Source organism: Blastomyces gilchristii (genome assembly GCF_000003855.2).
Source record: "Blastomyces gilchristii SLH14081 genomic scaffold supercont1.3, whole genome shotgun sequence".
Classification (NCBI taxonomy): Eukaryota; Fungi; Ascomycota; class Eurotiomycetes; order Onygenales; family Ajellomycetaceae; genus Blastomyces; species Blastomyces gilchristii.
This window is the reverse complement of record NW_003101680.1, coordinates 21,312-45,952: the sequence shown is the minus strand read 5'-3', so window position 1 is coordinate 45,952 and position 24,641 is coordinate 21,312. Positions and strand designations below refer to the sequence as shown.

Sequence of the window (24,641 nt, the reverse complement as noted above, 5' to 3'; positions counted from 1 at the left end):
TAGTCATGTGAATTCAACAGTATGCAGTCTTCAAGTGTTCATCATTCTATCTGTTGTATGAATTGCATTTGTGCATTCTGAAAAATGCTTTGAAAAAGATGAAGAAGAGAATAACAGTTGCAGACATAACAGTCACAGATGCAGCAGTCATGAACATAGAATTAAGATTGAAAGAGATCAGTCACATATGTATAAAAGCTAATAAGTTACTTCTGAACTGAGCAATTCAATTGAAAAGAATATGAGACTTACTAGTTAAGAAATTGAGTCTCAAGATAAGAATATAAGTTCTTATATATAATGACAGTTCTGAGAAGTTTCAATCTAGATGATTTGAGTTATATAAAATACTTAAATCACATTCTCTGAGAATATACACATTGAAAGAACCAGAGAAACAGATCTTATACAACTTAATAAATAATTCATATCTTATAAAATCAAAGATATAAGACTTAAGTAAATTATAATCATTCACAGCACTATTATCAGTGTTGAAAAAGAAGAGACTTATAATTAAAAAGGCTTATAAAGTAAGACAAATCATAGATGCTTACAAATCAGATGATCTTACTTATTCTGATCTTTGTATAATTATAAGAAAAGAATAAGAAGAAATGAAGAAATCAGACAAATATCATACTTTAATAAGTAATGTGACTGTAGCTAGTTGTATGATAACACACTGTAGACTGTGAATATAATATGACAAAGAGTAGTCTCAGAGCAGCAGACTTGCATGTGAGTCAGATTGCAGAAGAAAAAGAAATTCAGAGTGAAATTTAACTGTTTACATCAGTTCAATCATGAAGATAACAGAGGATGAAGCATCTGAAACATTCACAGACATGTGAAATCAAGTTATCTTGATTTCTGAGAATACTCAGAGATTGAGTGAGATTAGTTTTGATAAGCTGTTCACTGTAGTAGTCTGAGTGAGTGAAGAGAGACAGTATAATACATAAGACAGAATTATAAGAGATAAAAGCTGCTGAACCTAGTCACTGAATACTGTATCATATAGAGATAATATAAGAGTAGTGACTAGCAGACAAAGAAAAAGTGTAAAAAAAGAAAAGAGATAATGAATTGATCATCAACTGTAAGAGTCAGCTGTAAAACACAAATGTTATTATATACATCTCATTCATTTTCATATGTTACATATTTAATCTATTTTCAACACCATGTCATCTGAAAAATGTCAAAAACAAAGGAAATCTCAAAACTCAAGATCTGCAAGAAATTCAAGAGTTATAAGTCACTCTTGTAACAATATCACACATGTCTCTGATTTCTCTACTACTCTGTATATAACATTAATATTGTTTATCACAAGATTGACTGAAATGTCAATATAGAAATATGTACACATGTGTGTAGAAACATTGAAGAAGAGTATGAGACTCACAGAATCAGAAGCCAGAATAGAGAGAGTGAAGATGAAAGAAATGAAAGAGAAAGAGAGTGCAGAATCAAATAAATGACAGTGAGAGTTATCTGAAGCTGAATGCTTACAACTCAGTATATATACAATCTTCTTCACAGAGAAGAAAGAGAAAACAATGAAAGAAGCTTGAGAACAGAAGAAAGTAGTCTCAGTGATGTTATTATCTTTGATTAGAATGACCTCTGACACTGAAGCAACTAGAAATCATTGTTAGTATATAAGAATCATAAAATCAGAGATGAGAACAGTTACTGAATGAACACTCACTGATCTTAGAGTTATACATGCAATTACAACACATATGAGGCTTCTCAGAAAGAGAGAGAGAGATATGAGAGAATATAGAAAGCAGAATACAGTGTAGAAACAGCTCATTCTTACAATAACATCTCAGATAAGACATACAAGTGTCACACTTACAGATGTAAAAGAGTACAATATTCACATTCTCATTCTTACAAACACAGATGTCTTTTGTCTGTATCATGAAGTCAGATAACAGATGTCAGAGAATAGACTGATACAGATCTATCATTTCAAAGAAATTTATCAGAGTGAATGTATCTGTAATATTGAATTTGATGATTGTAAAAAGTTTCTTAATATTTGTGAACATCATAACTTTATACATAATAAAACTCATAATAAATTTCTCTAAGAATAGAAAAATCAGTGTTAGAAAGAAAAGATGGAAAAAGAAAAGACTTATAATCTTGATACTATTAAGAAGAGAGATGATTCTCTGCCATAAATAAATAATTATCTTATCATGAATATTTAAAATGAATGTAATAATCAGTGTCTGTGACTGAGCTTCAGATAGTTATATCATATACAGTCTTCATACAATAAATTGTTTTAGAGATTGATAAGAACAGTGAGAGTGTATACACTGAGAAACATGGCTTATCAAGCCTACACAACATCTTCTTGAAACAGAGAGAGCTGATAATGAAGGCAGAAGTGACAGTGACAGAAAGAGCAGAAGTAGTGAGAGCAGAAGTGAGAATTGCGGGAACAGGAGTAGCAGAAGCAGGAGAACTGAACACAGAGACAGGTGTAGAAGATTGAGAGAGAGTAGCAGAGAAAGAAACAGAGAGAATAGAGAAGAATGTAGAAGACTCAGTCAAATATAATATAGATAATTTCTTCATTATCATGTCTCTTAAGTTCTCAATGAATGATTCAACATTGAGATCACAATTATTAACAGATGTGAATCTGTCAATGCATGAAGATTCTACATGAATTAAAACAAATATATCACTATTTGCATTCATGTAAAATGATCAGAAAACATGATCAGATGCTCACAGAAAAAGAAAGATTGAGAGTGTATAAGAAGATAAAGAAGATATATTATTCATGATAGTATGTTCTGATAATCATTAGAAGATAAATAAGTTCTGATTATATTTCACAATGTGTTACACTTACTGTTAATAAACTGCCTGATATGAGCACTATAATGATGCTTATTATGAGAATGAGAAGTCATTGTCAGAAATGTGTATAATGTAATAAATGAACTGATAGAAGATGTTGAACAGAAGAAGAGATAGAAATATTGAATGAGAGAATAATATTCAATAATAATGATAATGAAGAAGATGATTAAAGAATGAAAAAGGTTAGTGAATAAGTAATATAATATAGTGAAAGTTTCTTTGTAAGAATGTACACAGAATGCTAGCTGAATCAGAGATAGACTACACTATTGCAAGCACTAGAGATGTGCTAATCCGCATGAAGCTAGAACATATGTCATGATTATGTGAGCGTGACTGAATCTGATGAGAGAGAATGTGGTTTGAGAGAATGTACAACTGCTGAATAATAACACAGCTGCTTTGTGGGATTGCTTACACTTCTGAATATGCTTATGAATGTGAACAGGCCATAGCAGCCACTAATTAATTTAGTATAATGTATATATGAAGCCGGCGTACGCCTGTAATTGTACGCTGATTCAAGCAATCTTTGAATCACAAGTGGTCACTTCACTGATTATTTATCTCTCTATTTCTTACATGTCATTACATGTTTGAATATCTCAGTGTAAGAGGCCTACACTGAATAGATCGGTATAATATATAGGTCTTATAATACAAAGTGAAAAATGTTAGAGAAGGAAAGAAAGAGAAGGAATGAAAATCAGTGATTGAAATAAATATTTATATATGTATGTAATGAAGCTTCAGAACAGAAGAATAGAAATTTCATAAGTTTTTAACTGAGAATCAGTGACTGAGAATGAGAGCTTTTTAACTGAGAATTGATGCCTGAGAATTGAAGCTTTTGGACTGAGAATCAGTGACTGAGAATCAGAGCTTTCGGCGGCATCTGCAAAGTGTAATGAAATAGTCTATATAATTGATCAGGGGCAGCCTGTCACATTAACTCTCTCTTTTCAGAAGTGATATAGAGTCATGAGCATGTAGTTCTCATCAGTCAAGAGCTGCTGTCTCAGATAATACAGAGCTCAGAGTGCATGTCAGATAATTATAGATGACTTATTTCATAAGATATTATCAGTCACAGCTGTGACATCTCTTATCAAGAATATCTTCAGTCTCTTATTTAAGTTTATTATCTTCTTCTATAATCTCTGACAGCTGTCAGTTAAAAGTCAGTTGAGAAGAGAACAGATCAGTGACAGTGTGACAAAACCAGGTTATATAAAAAATATTATAAATCTCTGATAATATATCAAGATAGTAGTTATAACTGTCTAGAACTTCTATCACTTTATACTTAATATAATAGTGATCTAGTGTATAAGATGAGCATGTGATTTATATATTTTTAAGATTTAATCATATCAGATCTTCTATCTTATATTACTCAGCAGAATCTCAGTGAACATTGATTCAATCTTTGTAATCTTATTTAATACTTATTATAAAGACTTCTGCTCAGTTGTAAGCATCTCAGAGCTTTATTACTATATTATCAGTAATCTGAATTGAACTGCAGAGATTCAGTGTGAACTGTATAATCTCTGAAAGATTTAACACTTTTATATAATAACTATATATAAGAAAGAATGAGTTTATATCTGTTAAAACAGTATCTTAATCATTGATAGCAATCTCTGTATATAGAAGAAGATTATATCAATCATTCTATGAATAATTATAGAACTTATATATATAGTTCTTTACAGTCTGAATTATTTATTCTAATACATCATTGATCTCAGAGTAATAGATAGTTAATAAACAGTATATAATGTTAAGAACTTGATAGATTCTTGTTCAGAGAGTACTTATGAATTGATAATCTTAATCTAAGACTATAGATCTCAGTAATTCATATATCTAATAGAACAGACTCTGTAGAAAGACTTCAGTGACTTATTCAGTATTTATCTTATTATAAGATTTTGTGGCGGGCTGCGCCCGATCAATTATATAGACTATTCCGTACACTCCATAGATTTCTACCGCCTCATTCCCGATCGCCGATCCTCGGCCGCCATGAACATGTATGTTCCAATCACCGATCCTCGGCTGCTATGAACGCGCGTATATTCTTCTGCTCTGAAGCTTTATTATGTATATATATAAATATTCACTTCAATCACTGATTCTCGCACTTTCTCTTTCTTCCCTTCTCTAACATTTTTCTCTTTGTTATATAAGACCTATCAATATTATACTGATCTATTCAGTGTAGGCCTCTTACACTAGAAAAATATTCATTGTCTTCTTATTAGGAAACAATTATCCATGCATCATCTCCTCATCAGAAATGATTATTTATCAAGAGATATCTGAATGCATAACAATGCATAAGAAATAGAGAAACAGTCAAACAGTTAAGTGAACACTGAGTTCTCAGATAGAAGCTTGCTTATCAGTTACTCTGGCCCTGCAATAAGATCTTACAAAGAGAATGTCAGTGAAAGACCTGAGAGTTCTGACACTCAGATGTATGAGATATTCATACAATTACACTTCTTCAAGATTTCACAGATATCATACACTCAATGAATGACATGTCTAATAACAATATGAGAGAACTCTTGAATGTGAGTATAGAAGTGATATCACAGTGACTCTGAGCAATATTGAAATTGCAACAGTAATAAATAGCTGATATGCATGCAACTCAATAACATCAATATGAAGAGATTCAATGATTATTATAACAAGAAACTCAGACAATTTCAACATCTACAGAATTAAATACAAAAGCACTGAAAGAACACTTAGATGCTTCTGTATATTTCAATACTTCTGATCTCACTCTCTACTCATCATGAAGAATGAAAATGCTCATGAAACTGAGTATAGATGAAAATGCCATCAGTTCACTAATCAATCAAGATTGATAAATCAATGAATGATTGAAGGATTATGTGAAACAGAAGTTTCATTCATGAATGAAAGCATGTGAACCAGTGTTATAAATGCCTGATAACATCATCAAATATCTTGATATTCTGTTCTGAGACACTGCTATGCAATAGAAAGTATTAGATTGATTACAGAGCATCTGACAGAGAAACACTTCTCTTACAACATTCATTTCTGACTTCAACATCAAAATTCTAGAAGCAGGAGATCAATCTTGAGAGAATTGAATGAAGATTAGTATGCTTAAGAAGACATTAACTTTTGAACTCTTACAGACTCTTGTAAGTGTAGATGAAGACCAGACTTATAAAGACTTCTGCACACAGCTCCAGATATTGAATGACTGTCTTATCAAGCTCAAGAGTATACAGAACAGTGATAGAAGATGTTATATCTCAGTAACTCATATACTCATGCTGAAGAATAATAATGATGCAGATGTCATGAATTGAGTAGACTTAAATGTCTATACATAAGCAAGAGTCTTCATCATCTGAACAGGCTTCTGAGTTTCTGAGATCACTTCTGAAGAAGTCACTGATTGATGTCAATGAGAAGTGTGTATCAACTGTAATCAATCAGAGCACATTGCTTTCAACTGCTGATTAACCTATATATCTTCTCAATTGAGAGAAAGATTGATGTCTCCTTGTTTAAAAGATGAATCAGTGCCTGTCCATATCAACCACATTGCAGTGAAGAAAGATTCAGAAGATAACTATGAGAATGCTCTGATGAAACAGGGAAAAGATTAGCTTCTGTTCAAATTCATAAACAGAAGCTTGAAGAGGTCAGATGACAATGATTTGAAGAGAAAATAACAATGAATACAATTCTTGTATCTACTGTGATTGATAACATGTATAATATGAAAGCCATGATAGACAGTGATCTATGTCACTATACAATGATAAAATCTTCAGTTGTAAGACATTATAATCTTCAGTGTATCTCTTTATCAAAACTCTGACTTCTTGCAGGATTTGATGATCTGAAAGATGTTTGTATCTATTATATAATAAAACTAAACATAGATGTGAAAGAACATTAATATGAAGATATCTATATATATAAAGTTGATAATCTCAATTATAATCTTATATTAGAACTTGTCTGACTATCTGAACAAGACATCTTACTGAATACTTGAAACAGAAGCTTGATATTCTCTAATGATGATAGAATTCATGAAGATGATATTTACAAGATGATGAATCTTACACAGATCTCTGCCAACACTTATGAAATACTCTGAAAAAGAAGTCATTATCAAAATCACTGATAGAGTTGCTGACAAGTTTGCTGATGACAGAATCATGTATCAATCTATTTCATCAGTCTGATCAATATTAAAAAGACTTTAGAAAAGTTATTCTGTGTTATAATAACAGATTCTCATATGAAACTCTCTCAACAATATCATGAATATCTAGATGTCTGTCAACAAGATAATATTATAAATATACTCTTCTTACAAGATTCTGGAGTGAATCACAGTATCAAGTTAGAGAAAAAGAATGATAAGAACTCTGAATCATCATGAAACTCTCTTTATAATATGTCTCAAGATAAACTCCTTCTCCTTTGAAAGACACTCAATAATCTGTTGAATAAAGAATTCATACATGTTAGTAACTCTTTCACGGCAGCCTCTATTCTCTTTGCAAAGAAATCAGGTGAAGAACTCTGATTCTGTGTGAATTATTAAGAATTGAATAGATTAACAAAGAAAGACTGTTATTCTTTATCTCTTATCAATGAAACTCTAGCTCACATTGAACAAGCTCAATGATTTACAAAGTTAGATGTCATCACTGTGTTTCATAAGATTCACATCACTGAAGAAGATAAGTGACTTACAGTATTCTGAATACAATATAATCTCTTTGAATGAGTAGTCACACTCTTTGAACTGATTAATGCTCTCAGTACATTTCAGAACTATATTAACTGAGCACTCTGAGACTTTCTTAATGAATTTGCATCTGCTTATCTAGATGACATCCTCATCTTCATCAATGAATTCAGAAAGAAACATCAAGAGTATGTGCAAAGAGTATTACAATGACTATGAGAAGTGAAACTATCAATTGATATTGACAAGTGTGATTTCAAAGTCAAGAGTACTAAATACATAGATTTCATCATAGAAGCTGATAAGAGAATTCAAATGAATTCTGAGAAGATCTCTGCTATTCTTGAATGAGAGGCCTCACACACTGTGAAAGATGTATAAAGCTTCATCAGATTTGCTAACTTCTATCAGTGATTTATACAAAACTTCTCAGATATTACAAGATCACTTACAGAACTCACTAAGAAAGATGCAGTATTTCAATGATCAGCAAACACTGAAGCTGCATTTATATAGATGAAGAAGATATTCATTAATACCTCTCTGCTGATAATATTCAATTCTGATTGTGAGACAGTTGTTGAAGCTGATTTCTCTGACTATGTGATAGGAGAAGTGATATTGTAATATGATGATGAAGATGTTCTATAATCATGTATCTTCATGTCTAAAAAACTGAGTCTCACTGAATGCAATTATAAGATCTATGATAAGAAACTTCTTGTAATCATACACTGTTTAGAAGAATGAGACTCTGAACTCTGAAGTGTCTCTGAATTTGAGATAGTCACAGATCATAAGAATCTCAAATACTTCACAACTATCTATAAACTCACTGAATAATAGATATGATAATCTGAGTTCTTAAGCTGCTTTCATTTTATAATACACTATCATTCTGACAGCCAGAACTTGATGGCAGATGCTCTCTCACAATGAAAGCAAGATATGTCATTCAATGTAACAGATACTTGCTGAATGAACTGAGAGCATCAGCTCTTGAATTTGAAGATACTAGTTGATCAAGATGAAACAACTTATGACACTATACATGCTTCTCTGATTAGAACATCCTCTCTCTGAACTGACACTGATACTGACACTGATATCTCAACTTCTTCTGAATCTACACTGAATGAATTATGGCATGTAATAGCTCAAACTGATGAACTTCTTCAAGTACTCACTGAAGCAGTACATCAAGAAGCACTCTGATTTCTCTCAGAACTACATATAAGAACTGACATCTCACAATGCTCAATCAATAATAATAACACTCTACAGTTCTATGAGTGATGTTGAATTCTCTACTTCAAACTCTTACACACTCAAATAATGCAAGAGATGCATAATTCGCATATAATCAATCATTCAGGTTATAAACAACTATATCAAATGATCTTCTGAGAGTTCTACTGGCCTGAGATATCAAACAGCATCAGACATTTTATCTGAAACTGTAACTATTATTCCTCTATCATCTCATGAAAGAACTGTAGAAAAGACCTGCTGAAACTGCTTGATGTTTCTGATAGAATCTGATGAGATGTAGTAATTGACTTCACTGTTGATCTCTCTGAGAGTAAGAACTGTAGAAACATCCTGATCATTGTGAATTGATTGAGTAAGAGTGTTATATTGAAATCCTGTGATAAGATGAATACTGAACAAGTCACTGAAGCTTTTCTAAGAAGTCTGTTCTATTAGATACATGAATTACTGAGATCTATAGTATCAGATCAAGGCTGTCAATTCATAAGCACTCTCTGGACAAGAATCTGTCAAGTTCTCAAGATTACACATTATCTGTCAACTGCCTATCACTCTGAGACTGATGATGCATCAGAACAGACAATTCAGACTGTAAAGAACTATCTTTATAAGTTCTGCAATCACTTATAAGATGATTGATATGATCTGCTTCTACATGCAGAGATTGCTATCAATGAACAAGATGTCATTTCAACAGATGTAAGTCTGTTCTTTCTTATACACAGATATCACATGAAGGTGTTGAATCTTCTAGAGATTATACAGTTCATATCAGACCTCTGCAGTCTGATTCAGATCACTGACAATATAGTAACAAAACTCTGAGATGCTCATGATTGAGCAGAGGCCTTCATGACAACTATGAAACAAGATTAAGAGAATCAAATCAATGTTCATCAAGATCTCACTGAACAATATATGATAAAAGATCTAGTATAATTGAATCTTAAGAATATATAAATCACACATTCATCTCATATACTAGATTATCATCATGTTAAGTATAAAGTGATAGAAGTTCTAGATAGTCACAACTACTATCTTGACACATTATCAGAAATTCATAATATCTTTCATACAAGCTTGCTTCACTGCACTGTCACTGACTCATTTCCTTCTCAACTAACTTCTAACTGACAGCCGCCAGGAATCATAGAAAAAGATAATGAGCTTGAGTGAGAGATTGAAGATATTCTTGATAAGAGATCACACAGCTGCAGTTGACAATATCTTGTGAAATGAGTTAGCTATGATTAACTGACCTGAACTCTGAGTTTCACATTATTCAAAATGATGGTCCTTGACTGATGAGAACTGCTTCTGAAAAGAGAGAGTTAATGTGACAGGCTGCATCTGATCAATCATATAGACTATTCTATACACTTCATAGATTTCTATCACTTCATTCCCGATCGCCAATCCTCAGCTGTCATGAATGTGTATGTTTCAATCATCAATCCTCAGTCACTACAAACACATGTATATTCTTCTGCCTCAAAGCATCACCGCGTACATCATCACATACATGTATAAATATTCACTTCAATTGCTGATTCTCGCACTTTCTCTTTCTTCCCTTCTCTAATGTTTTTCTCTTTGTTATATAAGATCTATCAATATTATACTGATCTATTCAGTGTAGGCCTCTTACAGATTTTAATATTACATCTTTGCTTAATCAGTCTATAATAATCAGAATATTTCTACAACTCTTACTCTTAGAGAGTTTAATAGTGAAGTTAATTACTCTATCTTATCAGATTCTATTAGAGATATTAAGGGATTTCAGTAGATCTTTTCTACAGTTCTTTTATAAGATAATAGAAGAATAATAGTTACAGTTTTAAATAAAATATCTGATACTGTTTAATATCTCAGATCAGTAGAACTCTCAAGAGATTATTTAGTATCATTATTTATAATCTGAGTACTCAGTTATATATGAATCATGTATCTCTTGTATTATTCAGATATATAAGAGTTTGAAATAACAGTCTCAATATTATTCACAGAACTGTAGAGTATTATTATTATTAATTAAGTATTCTGAGATGTTAGTTCTTATACATAGTTCTGGGAAGAATCAGAGTGCTTCTTAATATACGCTTTAGTAAGTACTTGAAGAAGTTCATCAGTTTGAACTGTTATATATTATAATTTATTCAGTGTAGATTTGAGAGAAGTTAAGATATCAGTATCAGTATCAGTGTTAGTATCAGTGTCAGTATGAGTAGCAGTTCAGAGAGAGAGTGTTCTAATCAGAGAAGTATATATAGTAGTATGAGTCATTTCATCTTGATTAACTAATATTATCAGATTTAGAAGTCAGTGTTCTCAGTTCATTCAACAGATGTCTGTTATATTAGAAGGTATATCTTACTCTTATTATAAGAGAGTATCTGTCATTGAGTTCTAACTGTCAGAATAACAGTGTATAGTGAAATGAAAATAACTTAATAGCTCAGATCATCATATCTGACATATAATAAGCTTACAGATAATTGTGAAATACTTGAGATTCTTATGATCTGTGATTATCTTAAATTTGAAGATACTTCAGAGTTCAGAATTCTATTCTTCTAGACAGTATACAATTGTAAGAAGTTTCTTATTATAGATCTTATAATTGTATTCAGTGAGACTCAGTTTCTTAGATATAAAGATATATAATTATAAGATATCTTCATTATTATATTATAATATAGCTTTTTCTATAATATAGTCAGAGAAGTTGACTTTAATAACTATCTTATAATCAGAATTAAATATGATTAATAGAAAAGTATTAATAAATATTCTCTTTATCTGTATAAATGCAGCTTCAGTGTCTGCTGATCACTGAAGTACTGAGTTTTTCTTGATAAGTTTTATAAGTGATCTTATGATATCTGAGAAGTTTTATATAAATTATTAATAGAAGTTAACAAATCTGATAAAGCTTTATATATCTTTCACAGTACATAAAGCTTCTTATTCAAGAATGACAGAGATCTTCTCAGAATTTATTTAAATTCTCTTATCAGCTTCTATAATAAAATCTAGATATTTTATACTCTTGACTTTAAAATCAGACTTATTAATATCTATTAATAGTTCTGCTTCTTATAATTATTATAATACTCTCTGAATATATTTCTGATGTTTCTTTCTGAATTCATTAGTGAAGATGAGAATGTTATCTAAATATACAGATATAAACTTATTAAGAAAATCTCAGAGTGCTCAGTTAATATACTTCTGAAATATACTGAGAGTGTTAGTCACTTCAAAGAGTATAATTACTTATTTAAAGAGATTATAATATGTTCAGAATACTATAAGCTATTCATCTTCTTTAGTGATATAAATTTTATAAAATGCAGTAATAATATCTAGCTTTATAAATTATTAAGCTTATCTAATATATGCTAGAGTTTTATTGATGAGAGGTAGAGAATAACAATCTTTCTTTATTAATCTGCTCAGATCTTAATATTTCACACAGAATCAGAGTTCTTTATCTAATTTCTTTACAAAGAGAATAAAAGCTGTAGTAGAAGAGTTACTAATATATATGAATTTCTTATTCAACAGATCATTGAGTGTCTTTCAAAGAAGAAGAATGTGGCGGGCTGCGCCCGATCAATCATATAGACTATTCCGTTACACTCCACAGATTCCAACCACTGCATTCTCGAATGCGTACGCTCCGATTCTCAGCCATTCTCAATCACCAATCCTCGGCCGCCACGAACACGTATAGATTCTTCCGCCCTGAAGCTCCACTGCATACATCATCACATACACATATAAATATCCACTTCAATCACTGATTTCTACACTTTCTCTTTCTTTCCTTCTCTAATGTTTTTCTCTTTGTTATATAAGACCTATTAATATCATATCAATCTATTCGGCGTAGGCCTCTTATAAAGAAGTTCATCTTGAGATATATTATAAAGAGAGTCTTATAGTGACTCAGAGTTCTTCTCATTTTTCTTTTCTAACTTGATACTGTGATTCACTTTTGAATCTTATAAGAGAAATATATTTTTAATATTATTTTATCAGAAGATATCTAGATATTCACAATATTATTAAGAGAGTTTTGTATGAGAATCTGTTATTATAGCATAGAATAACTTTTCTAGAGCTTTCTTAATATCAGTCAGACTGATGAAATAGATTACTATATAATTATACTATCAGTGACTTTGTCTGTAGTTTTATTAATAACTTTATTTTGAGAGCATTTTATAAGTATTGACAGAGATCTGTGTAGAGTTTATAGTCTTATAAATATTATCTTCATGAATTCTATTATAAGTAGAAAATATTAAGCTTCTGTTTTAAGCATTTAATAAGATGTCTTATTCTGATAGTCAGACAAGTTCTAGTATAAGATTATAATCAAGATTATTAACTTTATATGCATAAGTATCTTCATATTGATGTTCTTCAATATCTATGTTTAGTTTCATCATGTAATGAGTGTGAATGTCTTTTGAATTATCAAATTCTGCAAGAAGTCAGAGTTTTAATAAGAGAATACACTGAAGATTATAATATCTTATAACTGAAGATTTAATCATTATATTGTGATATATATCACTGTCTATCATAACTTTCATATTATACATGTTATCAATCACAGTAGATATAATAATGATATTTATTATTATTTTCTTTTCAAATTATTATTATCTGATCTCTTCAAGCTTCTGTTTATAAATTTGAATAGAAGTTAATCATTTTTCTGTTTCATCAGAGCATTCTTGTAGTTATCTTTTAAGTCTTTCTTCAGTGTAATATAATTGACACAGACTATCAGTATTAATCTTTCTTTTGAATAAGAAGATATATAGACTGATTAACAGTTGAAAGTAATATATTCTGATCAGTTATAATTAATGTATATCTCTTATTAATGTCAATCAGTAGCTTCTTTAAGAGCAATCTCAGAAACTCAGAAATTTATTCAGATGATAGAGACTCTTGTTTATATATAGATATTTAAGTTCACTCAATTCATAATATCTGCATTGTCATTCTTCAGTGCACATGTATAAGTATCTGAGATATAATATCTTCTATTGCTGTTTTATATACTCTTGATTATTATTATTATTATTATTCTTCCATTATACTCATATGCAAGCGGAGCTTATGATGAGTCCTTGCATGATGTTAAATACAGGCCAAGTGTTGGTTATACAGGAGGAAATACAGGTGTTGAGACCACGCCAAGATAACAAGAACATAGGAAATACAAAGGAGTGACAATTAGATACATGCAATAATAACTTCCCAGCCCAGGAACATAGAGCGATTTATTGGAGCGATTTGTACACCTCTGTATTTATTAGGAACCTGAGGTGCTTGGGTTCCGGATTTAATGTATCCCCTGCGGGTTTCGAACCCACACGCCTTGGTTTCCCATGCCAAGGCGCTACCGGGTGGCCGCATTAACCATTCAGCCACCGGGGCTATATACTCTTGAGCTTGATCAGACAGTCATTTAATATCTGAAGTTGTATACAGAAGTCTTTATAAGTTAAGTCTTTATCTACACTTATAAGAGCTTATAAGAGTTTAAGAGTTAATATCTTCTTAAGCATACTAATCTTTATTTAATTCTCTCAAGATTGATTACCTGCTTCTAGAATCTTAGTATCAAAGTCAGGAATAAATGTTATAAGAGAAGTATTTCTCTGTCAGATACTCTATAATTAATCTAATACTTTCTGTTATATAGCAGTATCTCAGAACAGAATATTAAGATATTTAATAATATTATCAGATATTTATAATACTGATTCACATACTTTTATTCACAAATGAAACTTCTGTCTTATATAATTCTTCAATTATTCAGTGATATATTAATTTTAATTAATTAATGAACTGATGATATCTTCATCTATACTTAGTTTCACAAGCATTTTCAATCTTCATGATAAGTAGAGAGTGAGATTAGAAGTATTAAAATAGATAGAACTATCTAAACATTTCTTCAGTACTTGTATATTTATATCTGATTCAGTCAGTGTTGAAATTACTTATACAGAGATTTCTAGTTGAGATAATTAAAAAATTTTCTTATATTAATCTTGTTGAGTCACATATATATCAGTTATCTATTACTGTTGTAATTTCAACATTGCTCAGAGTCACTGTGATACTGTATTTATACTCATATTTAAGAGTTCTCTCATATTATTAGTAGATATAGCTGTATTATTCATTGAATATATAATTGTATAAATATTTTATATATCTGTATCAGAACTCTCAGATCTTTCACTTATATTCTTTTTATAAAATCATATTCTCTTTATAAGATCTTATTACAGAGTTAGAATAACTGATGAGTAAGCTTTTATCTGAGAACTCAGTATTTGCTTAACTGATTATTTATCTCTCTATTTCTTACATGTTATTACATATTTGAATATCTCAGTGAGTAATCATTTCTAATAAGAAGATGATGATTATTTTTCAAGTATAAGAGATCTACACTAAATAAATCAGTATATATATAGATCTTATAATACAAAGTGAAAAACATTAAATAAGAAAAGAAAGAGAAGATACAGATATCAGTGATCAGAATGAATATTTATATATATATATAATAAAGCTTTGAGATGAAAGAATAGAAATTTCATGAGTTTTTAACTGAGAATTGATGACTGAGAATTGAAGCTTTTTGACTGAGAATCAGTGACTGAGAATTGAACCTTTCAGCAGAATCTGTGAAGTGTAATGAAATAGTCTATATAATTGATCGGGCGCAGCTCATCACACTCAGTGAGTAATCATTTCTAATAAGAAGATGATGAACATTTTTCAAGTGTAAGAGCATCTACACTGAATAGATTAGTATAATATATAGATCTTATAATACAACATGAAAAATATTAGAGAAGAAAAGAAAGAGAAGATGCAGAAATCAGTGATTGAAGTGAATATTTATACATATACATAGTGAAGCTTCAGGGTGAAAGAATAGAAATTTCATGAGTTTTTGACTGAGAATTGGCAACTAAGAATCAGAGCTTTTTGACTCAGAATCAGCAATCAAGAATCAGAGCTTTCAGCAGAATCTGTGAAGTATAATGAAATAGTCTATATAATTGATCAAGTGTAGCTTATTACAATTCTTATAATTCAATATTTTAATAATGTATTAAACAATCAGATCTGTAAAATAATTATCAGAGTTATTTATTGTAAATATTATCAAGTTAACTGTTATTCTCTATTACACTTTCAGCACTTCTGAATTTTATTTTCTATATGTTAATATGTATTTCTTCATCAAATCTGATGTTCTACTGAATTTTAAATTAATTATAGGTTCAAAGAACATGTTCAATGATATGTGAAGATGTAATTAATACATTATCAGTGGTTATTCATAGAAGGGCTTCATAACCTGTTAAAGAATAATGTTATTAAACTTATTATCTGTAATCTAAGGTGAAACTATATATAAGGTGGGTGGCACGTGATTAGGGTAGATGTAGTAATCACCAACAGGTTGCGGTGGCACGTGACTAGGCTAGGTTTAGTAATCACCAACACATTTTACGTTAGGGTTGTGGCAGGAACTCTAACCTAGGTAACAATGGATATCATCACCATCACCGCTACCACGTAACTACCACTACTATCAACCACCAGCCATGAAACATGCTCTCCTGCTAACTACTCTTTTCAACCCACGCTGCACACACATATCTTCTATGAATTCAATCGCCACATGCCTTCACTCAACTGATGACACAACCAATCTCACCCGCGTGATCAGAAGCCCTTCTGGCCTTGCCAGGTCGACTTTCTCTGCTGTTAGATGACCGGCCCCACCGCTGCGATCGAAGCAACAAATTTTGGTTGAATGGCATTTGTTTCATACCTTGTTAACAATGGGAAATGTAAGCAGCAGGCCAGATGAACTGGGGACGCTTTATCTCAAAGACCAAACAAGGCGTAAGTCTCGATGGCCTCCCAGTATTTCCCCTCCAATCCGACGTATTGACTCCATTTCTGGTCTCCCGCTGTAGTCGCCATTGCGTCTGTCATAATCAGCAACTCTCGTGGAAATGTTCTCCTGACTATCACAACGAATTCATTCCCCTCGACGAAGGTTATTCCTAAAAGGGACTCGGGGGACGATCGACCCATTGAATACATCCAGGTAAATTTTACTTACCCTATCCTTCCCCTCCTCCCCCCCCACTCCTCTATTTCGCAGAATGAAAAAATGCTAAACACTGGTTGGCGATTGTAGGACCCCGAGTCACCATCTACTGGATTGCCCTCCTTTCTTCTAAAACTGTATAATGATGACGAGTTGAATTTTTGCTTCACCTTTTACGTTCGGCAGGGACAGGCGAGGCAGCTTGCGCCTTCGACAACCAACGGTGTGGCGACTTGTCTACCCGAGACCATCGATACGGTTCTTACCGGCCTTACATTCGCCCACGCATCAAATTCAAGAGATCTGGATAACCTAGTCACCCGGGAATTCCACGCCAACCCCAATTTACAGAATAACTCCAACGTCAAACACGTGGGGAATTTTTCGACCTCAGGGGATCCGTCAATTCAATTTGACTGGTCATGGAAATGGAAGCCTCCCAGACAAGCAGAGGATAGAGGTGGCGGTTGGCGCAACTGCTGTAGTTTCCTTGACTACGATCAAAGAACAAACCGGCTCAACACGCTTGCAACATTTTCTTTCTGGGTCCAAAACGTACCTAGACCTTCGTCTAGTCCTCAGATTCCTTCTCCTGGATTCGACCTGACTGTACCTCCTCGCTATCGCGTGGCTTCCTCCCAGTCCGTACACTCCCGAATGAGCGACACCGAAGCTATTGGTGATCTCCAGCATCCTCCAACCCCTCCTGAGATTGGGGATAAGCTACCATCCCAACCTCCTATCCAACCGCAGAGCTCTGTTAAGTTGGACGTAACATGCCAGCGGCCAGGGGAGGACATGAGTGCAGTTGAAGATGGGCCGCTGTTTCGTGCTACAATGAAGGCTTTGGAACAAAAAACAGGTAATATGCGGGCCAAGATGAAGAAGGTTTTGAAAAGGGCCGAGGCTGCGTATCAAGCCCAAATCGCGTGTAATGATTCTGTTAGTGCGTTTATCACAGCGCTCAATGATGCATCTCCGTCTAATTCCAATGCTATTCAACCTGCATTGGAGCATTACTTTGACCGAATCGCTCGAGAAATTCTGAATTACGAACAACAGAATACGATACACCTCCAGAAACTCATCATTGATCCGCTCTCCAAGTTATACAACCATGACATCAAGCAAGCGGAATCAAAGAAGAAGGATTTCGAAGAAGAAAGTAGGGATTACTATGCTTACGTGGGACGGTACCTGGGTCAGAGGCAAGATTCTTTGAAAGAGAAAAAACGGGCAGAAAGCGACTCGAAATACCAAACGAAACGAAGGAATTTTGAGTTGAAACGTTTCGACTATTCATCATTCATGCAGGACCTTCATGGTGGACGGAAGGAACAGGAAGTGCTATCTCACCTGACAAAGTATGCTGATACACAAGCAAAGAACTATCTGGCTGCAGCGAAGAGGATTGAGGAGATGGTCCCTCAGCTCCAGGCGCTTATAGATGAGGTATCCGAAGCCGATAAAGAATTTCAGTTTCAGCGCACGGAGAGGGAAGAGAAGCGAAGAGCCTTGGAAACGAGTACAAAGAAGTACATTGAACCGGGATCGGTACCAGCCTCTGGCGCTCCTGCTGTGGGACAGGGAATCTCCAATCTTTCTCATCAATCCGACTCTGAACTTGGACGTGCAGATAGTACAGGTTCACAACTGAAAACAGTTGTTAGTGGCAATTCGGGACTTTCTTCGTCACTGAATCCTCCTGTTCTCATTGAAACGCCCGTCGGATCTTCATCTACACCAGCAGGATCAAATAGATTCAAAGGTATTCGGGACCTAGAGACTCGTGACTTGTCCGGTTCGATTCCCGATATGCAGGAATTTCAACATCGAAAGGAGGGTCTTTTATGGGCTTTATCACGCCCCGGCTCTCACATAGACCCAAAGGGGATAAACAAACAAGCCTGGCATAAGTATGTTGCTCGCACTTGCTTCCAAGTTCGGCTGTTTATATGATTGTGAAGGCTGTGGAAGCCTGAAATTTTATCTCGTAATATGTCAAACAATCACTAATTGTCGTATGACAGGTTTTGGATAGTCCTTGACCAAGGAAAACTTTCAGAGTACAGCAATTGGAAGCAAAAACTGGACTTACACATGGACCCAATCGATTTACGGATGGCGTCTGTCCGAGAAGCCCGCAATGCTGAAAGGCGCTTTTGTTTCGAGGTCATAACTCCCCAGTATAAGAGGATATATCAAGCGACGTCAGAAGAAGACATGAATGCCTGGATTGTCGCTATAAACAATGCGTTGCAAAGCGCTGTGGAGGGCAGAGGTCTTCCACCTGCTGCCCTTCAACAACCGATAACGGATGGTGCCATTCGCCGTGGTATTGGCTCCGTTCTAACGGGGAAGACCTCCCACTCCGCTCAACATACATATTCCAATCCTTCCTCTTCCGGTGTTAATCGCCGCACGACAGTTGGCGCTCGACCCAGCTACGTTCGGAGCGATAGCAATAGTTATGAAGAGAATCCGTCGAAGCTTTTACAAACAATCCGTGATGCTGACCAAGGGAATTGCTGGTGTGCGGATTGCGGATCTCTGTCTAAAGTGGAATGGGTGTCAATCAATCTTGGCATCGTTCTGTGTATTGAGTGCAGCGGGATTCATCGGTCATTGGGCACCCATATTTCAAAAATTCGCTCCCTCACTCTTGACATTCATTCATTTTCTAACGACATCGTCGAGATACTCCTACAAGTTGGAAATCGGGTTAGCAATATGATTTGGGAGTCTCGGCTAGACCCACCACTCAAGCCCACTGCTCAATCGACTAGAGAACAACGACTGAAGTTCATCACAGCAAAATATAGCGACAGAGCATACGTACAGCCTTTTTTAGCCACCCTCTCCCGCTACTCTACAGCTGAAGAGACTCTTCTGGCATCTATCAAAAGGAATGACATTCAAGGTGTATTGTATGGGATCGCTCTTCGCGCCAATCTCAATATAAGAGACCGGTCTCGGAATACCCACCCGGTGTTCCTGGCTCTTGCGGCTGCCGACCCCGCAGCTCCCAGTTCATTAGGACAAACAACGGTTGTGGACGGCAGGTCTACTACCGTACCTCCTTCAGCTCATGTACCATTCCCAATTGCGGAATTGCTTGTACAAAATGGGGCAGAGATTCCATATGAAATGCCAACCATTCCTCTATCACCCGCAGCCCAACTGTATGTAAACCAACGGACAGCTAAGTCAAGGGGAGGTTTTACCGTCCAATCAAGACCGCTTGCTTCATCAGTGGGGAATCCGGGAACTGACACCGTCAGCGCCCTGCCCCTGATTCACAGTGGCAATCCCTCGTCCAATGGCGAGAACATATCAACGTCAATACCTGGCTCTCGTCCGCTTTCAGGGCTGGACAACAAGGAGAAGGAGAGGCTGCGGAAGCGGGGCAGCGCTGGAGCTCGATTTGCGGGAAAGGTGGCTGCATTGGGGTCAGACCGATAGGTTCCGCGAGTGGCATTTCCTATTATTGACTCCTACCGATGGTTCTTTGGATCTACCACCTACCTATATAACCCGCGTGATGGTGCCGGAGTTGGGAGCTTAGACGTCCTCCTTTCAACGTGACTAAGCCACTGTCGCTCTCTCACTGTATAAACGGGGGGTATGAAGCCGTATTTTGACGACGAATATAATAATGATATATATATATTTCAAATCTATGAACGAACACCGCGCACCGGGTCTCGGCGGCTTTGTCAGGAAAGACCAGAGGTACTCATCTAGCCTTAATTCTTTTTTTTTTTTTTTTTTTTTTTTTTTTTTCTCCTTTTCTTGGTCTCTTGCACCCCAAGGCCACCTTTTATACAATGGCAACTCCCCTTACTGTTGTCGAATAATGCACCCCCACTCTAGCCGTTCCCTGTCTTCATTGTTACCCTATTTTTTCAACCGGTATTACTATGCCCTTCTGGGCTGCGAATGTATTTTGGATTCCCTCTATATTTATTTTTCTGCTGGGTCGGAAATTGCACTTTTGTGTACGTTTGATATTGCATGATACCTCAATGATACAATACTTATTGATAATACGATTTGATTCTGGCACTGTGAATTTGGTAGTGCTCTTACTCATTGGCGTTGGAGCGGAGGCCAGGGTCTTAACACGGTTCGTCACCCCCTACTTATTCCTGTTAGTGAGGAGGAAGGTCGGGGGGAATAAGGCCGATAGATCCTGATCAGAGGCAAGGGTAGAAGTTCCTGATCCATAAGGCCCGTGATATTCTCCGTCAAGGTATTTCATTCTTGGCCACTAGAGAAGCGCCAGTTCAGGCTCCTGGAGGCGGTATAGCACTCCGTTAAAGCAGGAGCCAATGACACTATCCCCGTGTTGCTAAAGTAGGGATCCACTGAACTAATAATTTGAACTGTGTTGTTGAACATTGTTTGCAAAGTAAACTCCTGCATACAAACCAAGCTTAAATAACCACCTAAACTTCTCCCTGCTTGCAAACCAGTCACATCGCAGATCATATTTTGCCACTCACCACCAGCTCGCAGCTACGGGTAGGCATAAACTTGGATTTTTGCCTCTTTGTTCCCTGCTTCTGGCTTCTGGGCTGTACAGGTATCCTATGTATGTCTTGCGCCTGGCTTGATTAGGAAAAAGGAATTCACAAACCAAACATGGGTATTTGCCCGCTGGTTTCCCCCGCCACTCCCCTAGCCACGACGACTCATTAATTGATTTAGTATTATTCTACGGACCAGGACTAAACTTATCCCCAATTTGATATTCTCCTACAAATTGAGAATGTGCCCGCAGTATACAATAACGCATACTGCAATGGTCAAGCAAGGGCACACACAGGAAGAACTGTCTCAATCGAACGGACCGATCCGCAATTGGAGTTGCCCGAGAGCCAAAAGGTCGCAATGATAAAGCTCGACGTGTTGCTGGACCTGTGCATTGACAACTGCAGATTGTCCATCCAGGCTCAGCTTTGCAGGGTCTAGACGACTCAGTGACGCTACTCAATCTATCTCTTCAGCCGTCCGGTGCCCTGGCCCGCTCTGGGGAACCTCTCCCTGGTATTAATTTTTATACCTGTCTGTGGCCTTTCTCCGCCAGAATCGCTGGGGGGAGGTTAGCGGAGAGGCACAGACTTCCTTTCTTGTTAGTTTTCGGTGTCTAGCTTATTCTTCTGCTTCGCGTGTCCTCCTCCCATTAAGCATCTCTTCTTCCCCTATACCTAGGCTATTTTCCAGAAAGTCCTCGATCATCCTAGTATCTCTCTATATACCTTGGGATAACGTCGTTTTAGCTTCTGCTTCGAATTTTTTGTACTGGTCCAATAGCGAGAGCAGTATTGTTCTTTACTGTTGCAATTTGTACCTTGCCGATAACAACATATGTTATATTTCCTGTAGAAAAGGAATCCGAGAAGAAGACGATCGGAGGGCTCTAAATGCGCCAAGTGAGTTAATAAATAGGCACCATCCCATTGAAAGTTCCCAGAGCTTATTTTTGTTAAACCAAGAGAACAACGAACCCTGGCTATTGTTGACGAGGACTGCTTTATTCCTCTAGAGCCATAGGGATGCCGCAAACTTCCACTACCCAGTCTAGAGCGGACCAAGAACGGCCTCCTCCTGGGTCCGTTGTAGTTGGAATGCCATCGACATCTAGTATTGCCCGTTTACCTCTTCAGCACGCTTACTGTCCAATACCACCGGCATTTACACAATTTTCCTCACCTTTTCAGATTCCAGGACACGCATCTCTTCAGGCACACGATACATGGAATTGTCGCCGATATGATGCAACTTTCAATTATCCCTCAATGCCTGGCGTCTTCACAAATCAGATGACCTCCTCCACGCAGGCCCTGTTTTATCACGCTGCTCTCCACTTCCCCCAACCTACATACTACGGGGCACTCTTCCATCAAGGGCCAAGTTGGCAGCATTTTCCACCCGAAGCCATGCCATACAACCACCAACCCATACCAATAGGCCCACGCGTGCGGAGTAACAATAACATTGAGCCCCCGGACTACGCCCGTATTACGCATGAACAACCACACCAGGCCAGGTCCTTGGGGCCGGCCAGGGAGTCGACCGCCTGCTATACTATAGTCGATGGCTCAGTGTCAGGCAATCGTGCTGGAAAAGTCATCCAGTCGATAAGAAACAGAACAACAGGTTAGTTATGTGCCCTGTCCCCCCTCCCCCCGCCGGCGGTGTGCAGTTTAAGAGGAATATGCGTGAAACATCAACTCCACAGAATCCTTCTCATGTTTGATACCTAGGGGGGGAACTAAAACTGCCCATTTTTCCCCACGTGCCACCAACCCCCATAGGACCGCCGAGGAAGCCAAAACAGTCTGGGTTCGCCTTATGGGTTGGGAATCTCCCGTCTCGCGCAAGCATTGTTGATCTCAAGGATCACTTTTCTCAAGGTGCTACAGAAGAAATTGAAAGTGTATTCCTTATCTCAAATAGCAAATGTGCGTTTGTGAATTATAAGACAGAAGCGGCTTGCGTCTCTGCAGTGACAAGGTTCCATGATTCAAGGTTCCAGGGCATTAAATTGGTTTGCAAGCTGCGTAGGGGCGCTGCTTCTGAGATTAACAATAGAATGGCATTGTCACCACCACTTCCGACGATTTCGAGTACTGTTACTGATGAAAATGAGGTTGCCGAGTCGCGCGGAGAACATATTCTGAACCATTTCTCCAAGGGTCACGGTCTTCCACGCCCAGATGTGAGACATCCTGAACGGTATTTTATAGTTAAAAGCCTGACTATCGAAGATCTTGAGCGAAGCAGAGTGAGTGGGGTATGGGCCACGCAGAGACATAACGAGGCTGTTCTGAACCATGCGTATGAGGTGGGATAAACTACTCTACCCATATGATAGGAATTACTGCCAAAGGCAGTCGGATTCGAATGGGTGGATCACGATGGTTGATATAATTTTACAAGCCAGAAGTGAAATGTTACTAACTGATCTTTTTTCCCCCTTTTTCTGGTAACAGACTTCAGCGGCTGTATATCTGGTATTTTCCGCGAATAAATCTGGAGAATATTTCGGCTATGGCCGGATGGCCTCCCCTATCCCCACTGGCGAACCAAGCAGCACTGAGGGAAACCCCCCAAAAACCAGTTCAACGACGCCTTCCGAATTTCTTATAATCACGGCTACGCCTCGCACGCAAACGGCACCGGCGGGCTCTGTAGTGGACGATCCAGCTCGGGGCTCTATATTCTGGGAAATCGATCGCACAGACGACATAACTTCGGAAAAGGAAGATGGGCCTGGCCAACTAGAGAACAAAGGGAAAGACGATGACAATCAGTCTTTTGGTAGGTCATTCAGTGTAGACTGGTTGTGCTGGCGACGTCTCCCTTTCCACCGCACAAGAGGCCTCCGGAACCCTTGGAACGCGAACAAGGAGATGAAAATCGCCAGGGATGGAACCGAGATCGAACCAAGTGCAGGGAGAAGATTGATAAAGTTATTTGACCTAGTTATATAAAATACCGGGAGCGGTTCTCAAC

At 36.3% G+C, this 24,641-nt stretch overlaps 2 protein-coding genes across 2 annotated transcripts; both read left to right on the top strand.

Moving 5' to 3' along the window:
* Positions 1-16,845: 16,845 nt before the first annotated feature.
* Positions 16,846-20,582, top strand: BDBG_01664 (ARF GTPase activator; the record flags this gene model as incomplete). The annotated part of the gene is made up of 4 exons (XM_031720431.1): positions 16,846-16,909; positions 16,984-17,117; positions 17,211-19,036; positions 19,151-20,582. The coding sequence occupies 4 exons, from the start codon at positions 16,846-16,848 to the stop codon at positions 20,580-20,582; spliced, it is 3,456 nt and encodes a 1,151-aa protein (XP_031576616.1).
* A 307-nt stretch (positions 20,583-20,889) lies between these two features.
* BDBG_01663 (splicing factor) lies at positions 20,890-24,641 on the top strand. Its single transcript, XM_031720430.1, has 4 exons — positions 20,890-22,555; positions 22,619-23,282; positions 23,390-23,970; positions 24,119-24,641. Exons 2-4 carry the CDS (start codon positions 22,679-22,681, stop codon positions 24,617-24,619), a joined length of 1,686 nt encoding a protein of 561 aa, XP_031576615.1. The 5' UTR covers positions 20,890-22,555; positions 22,619-22,678; the 3' UTR covers positions 24,620-24,641.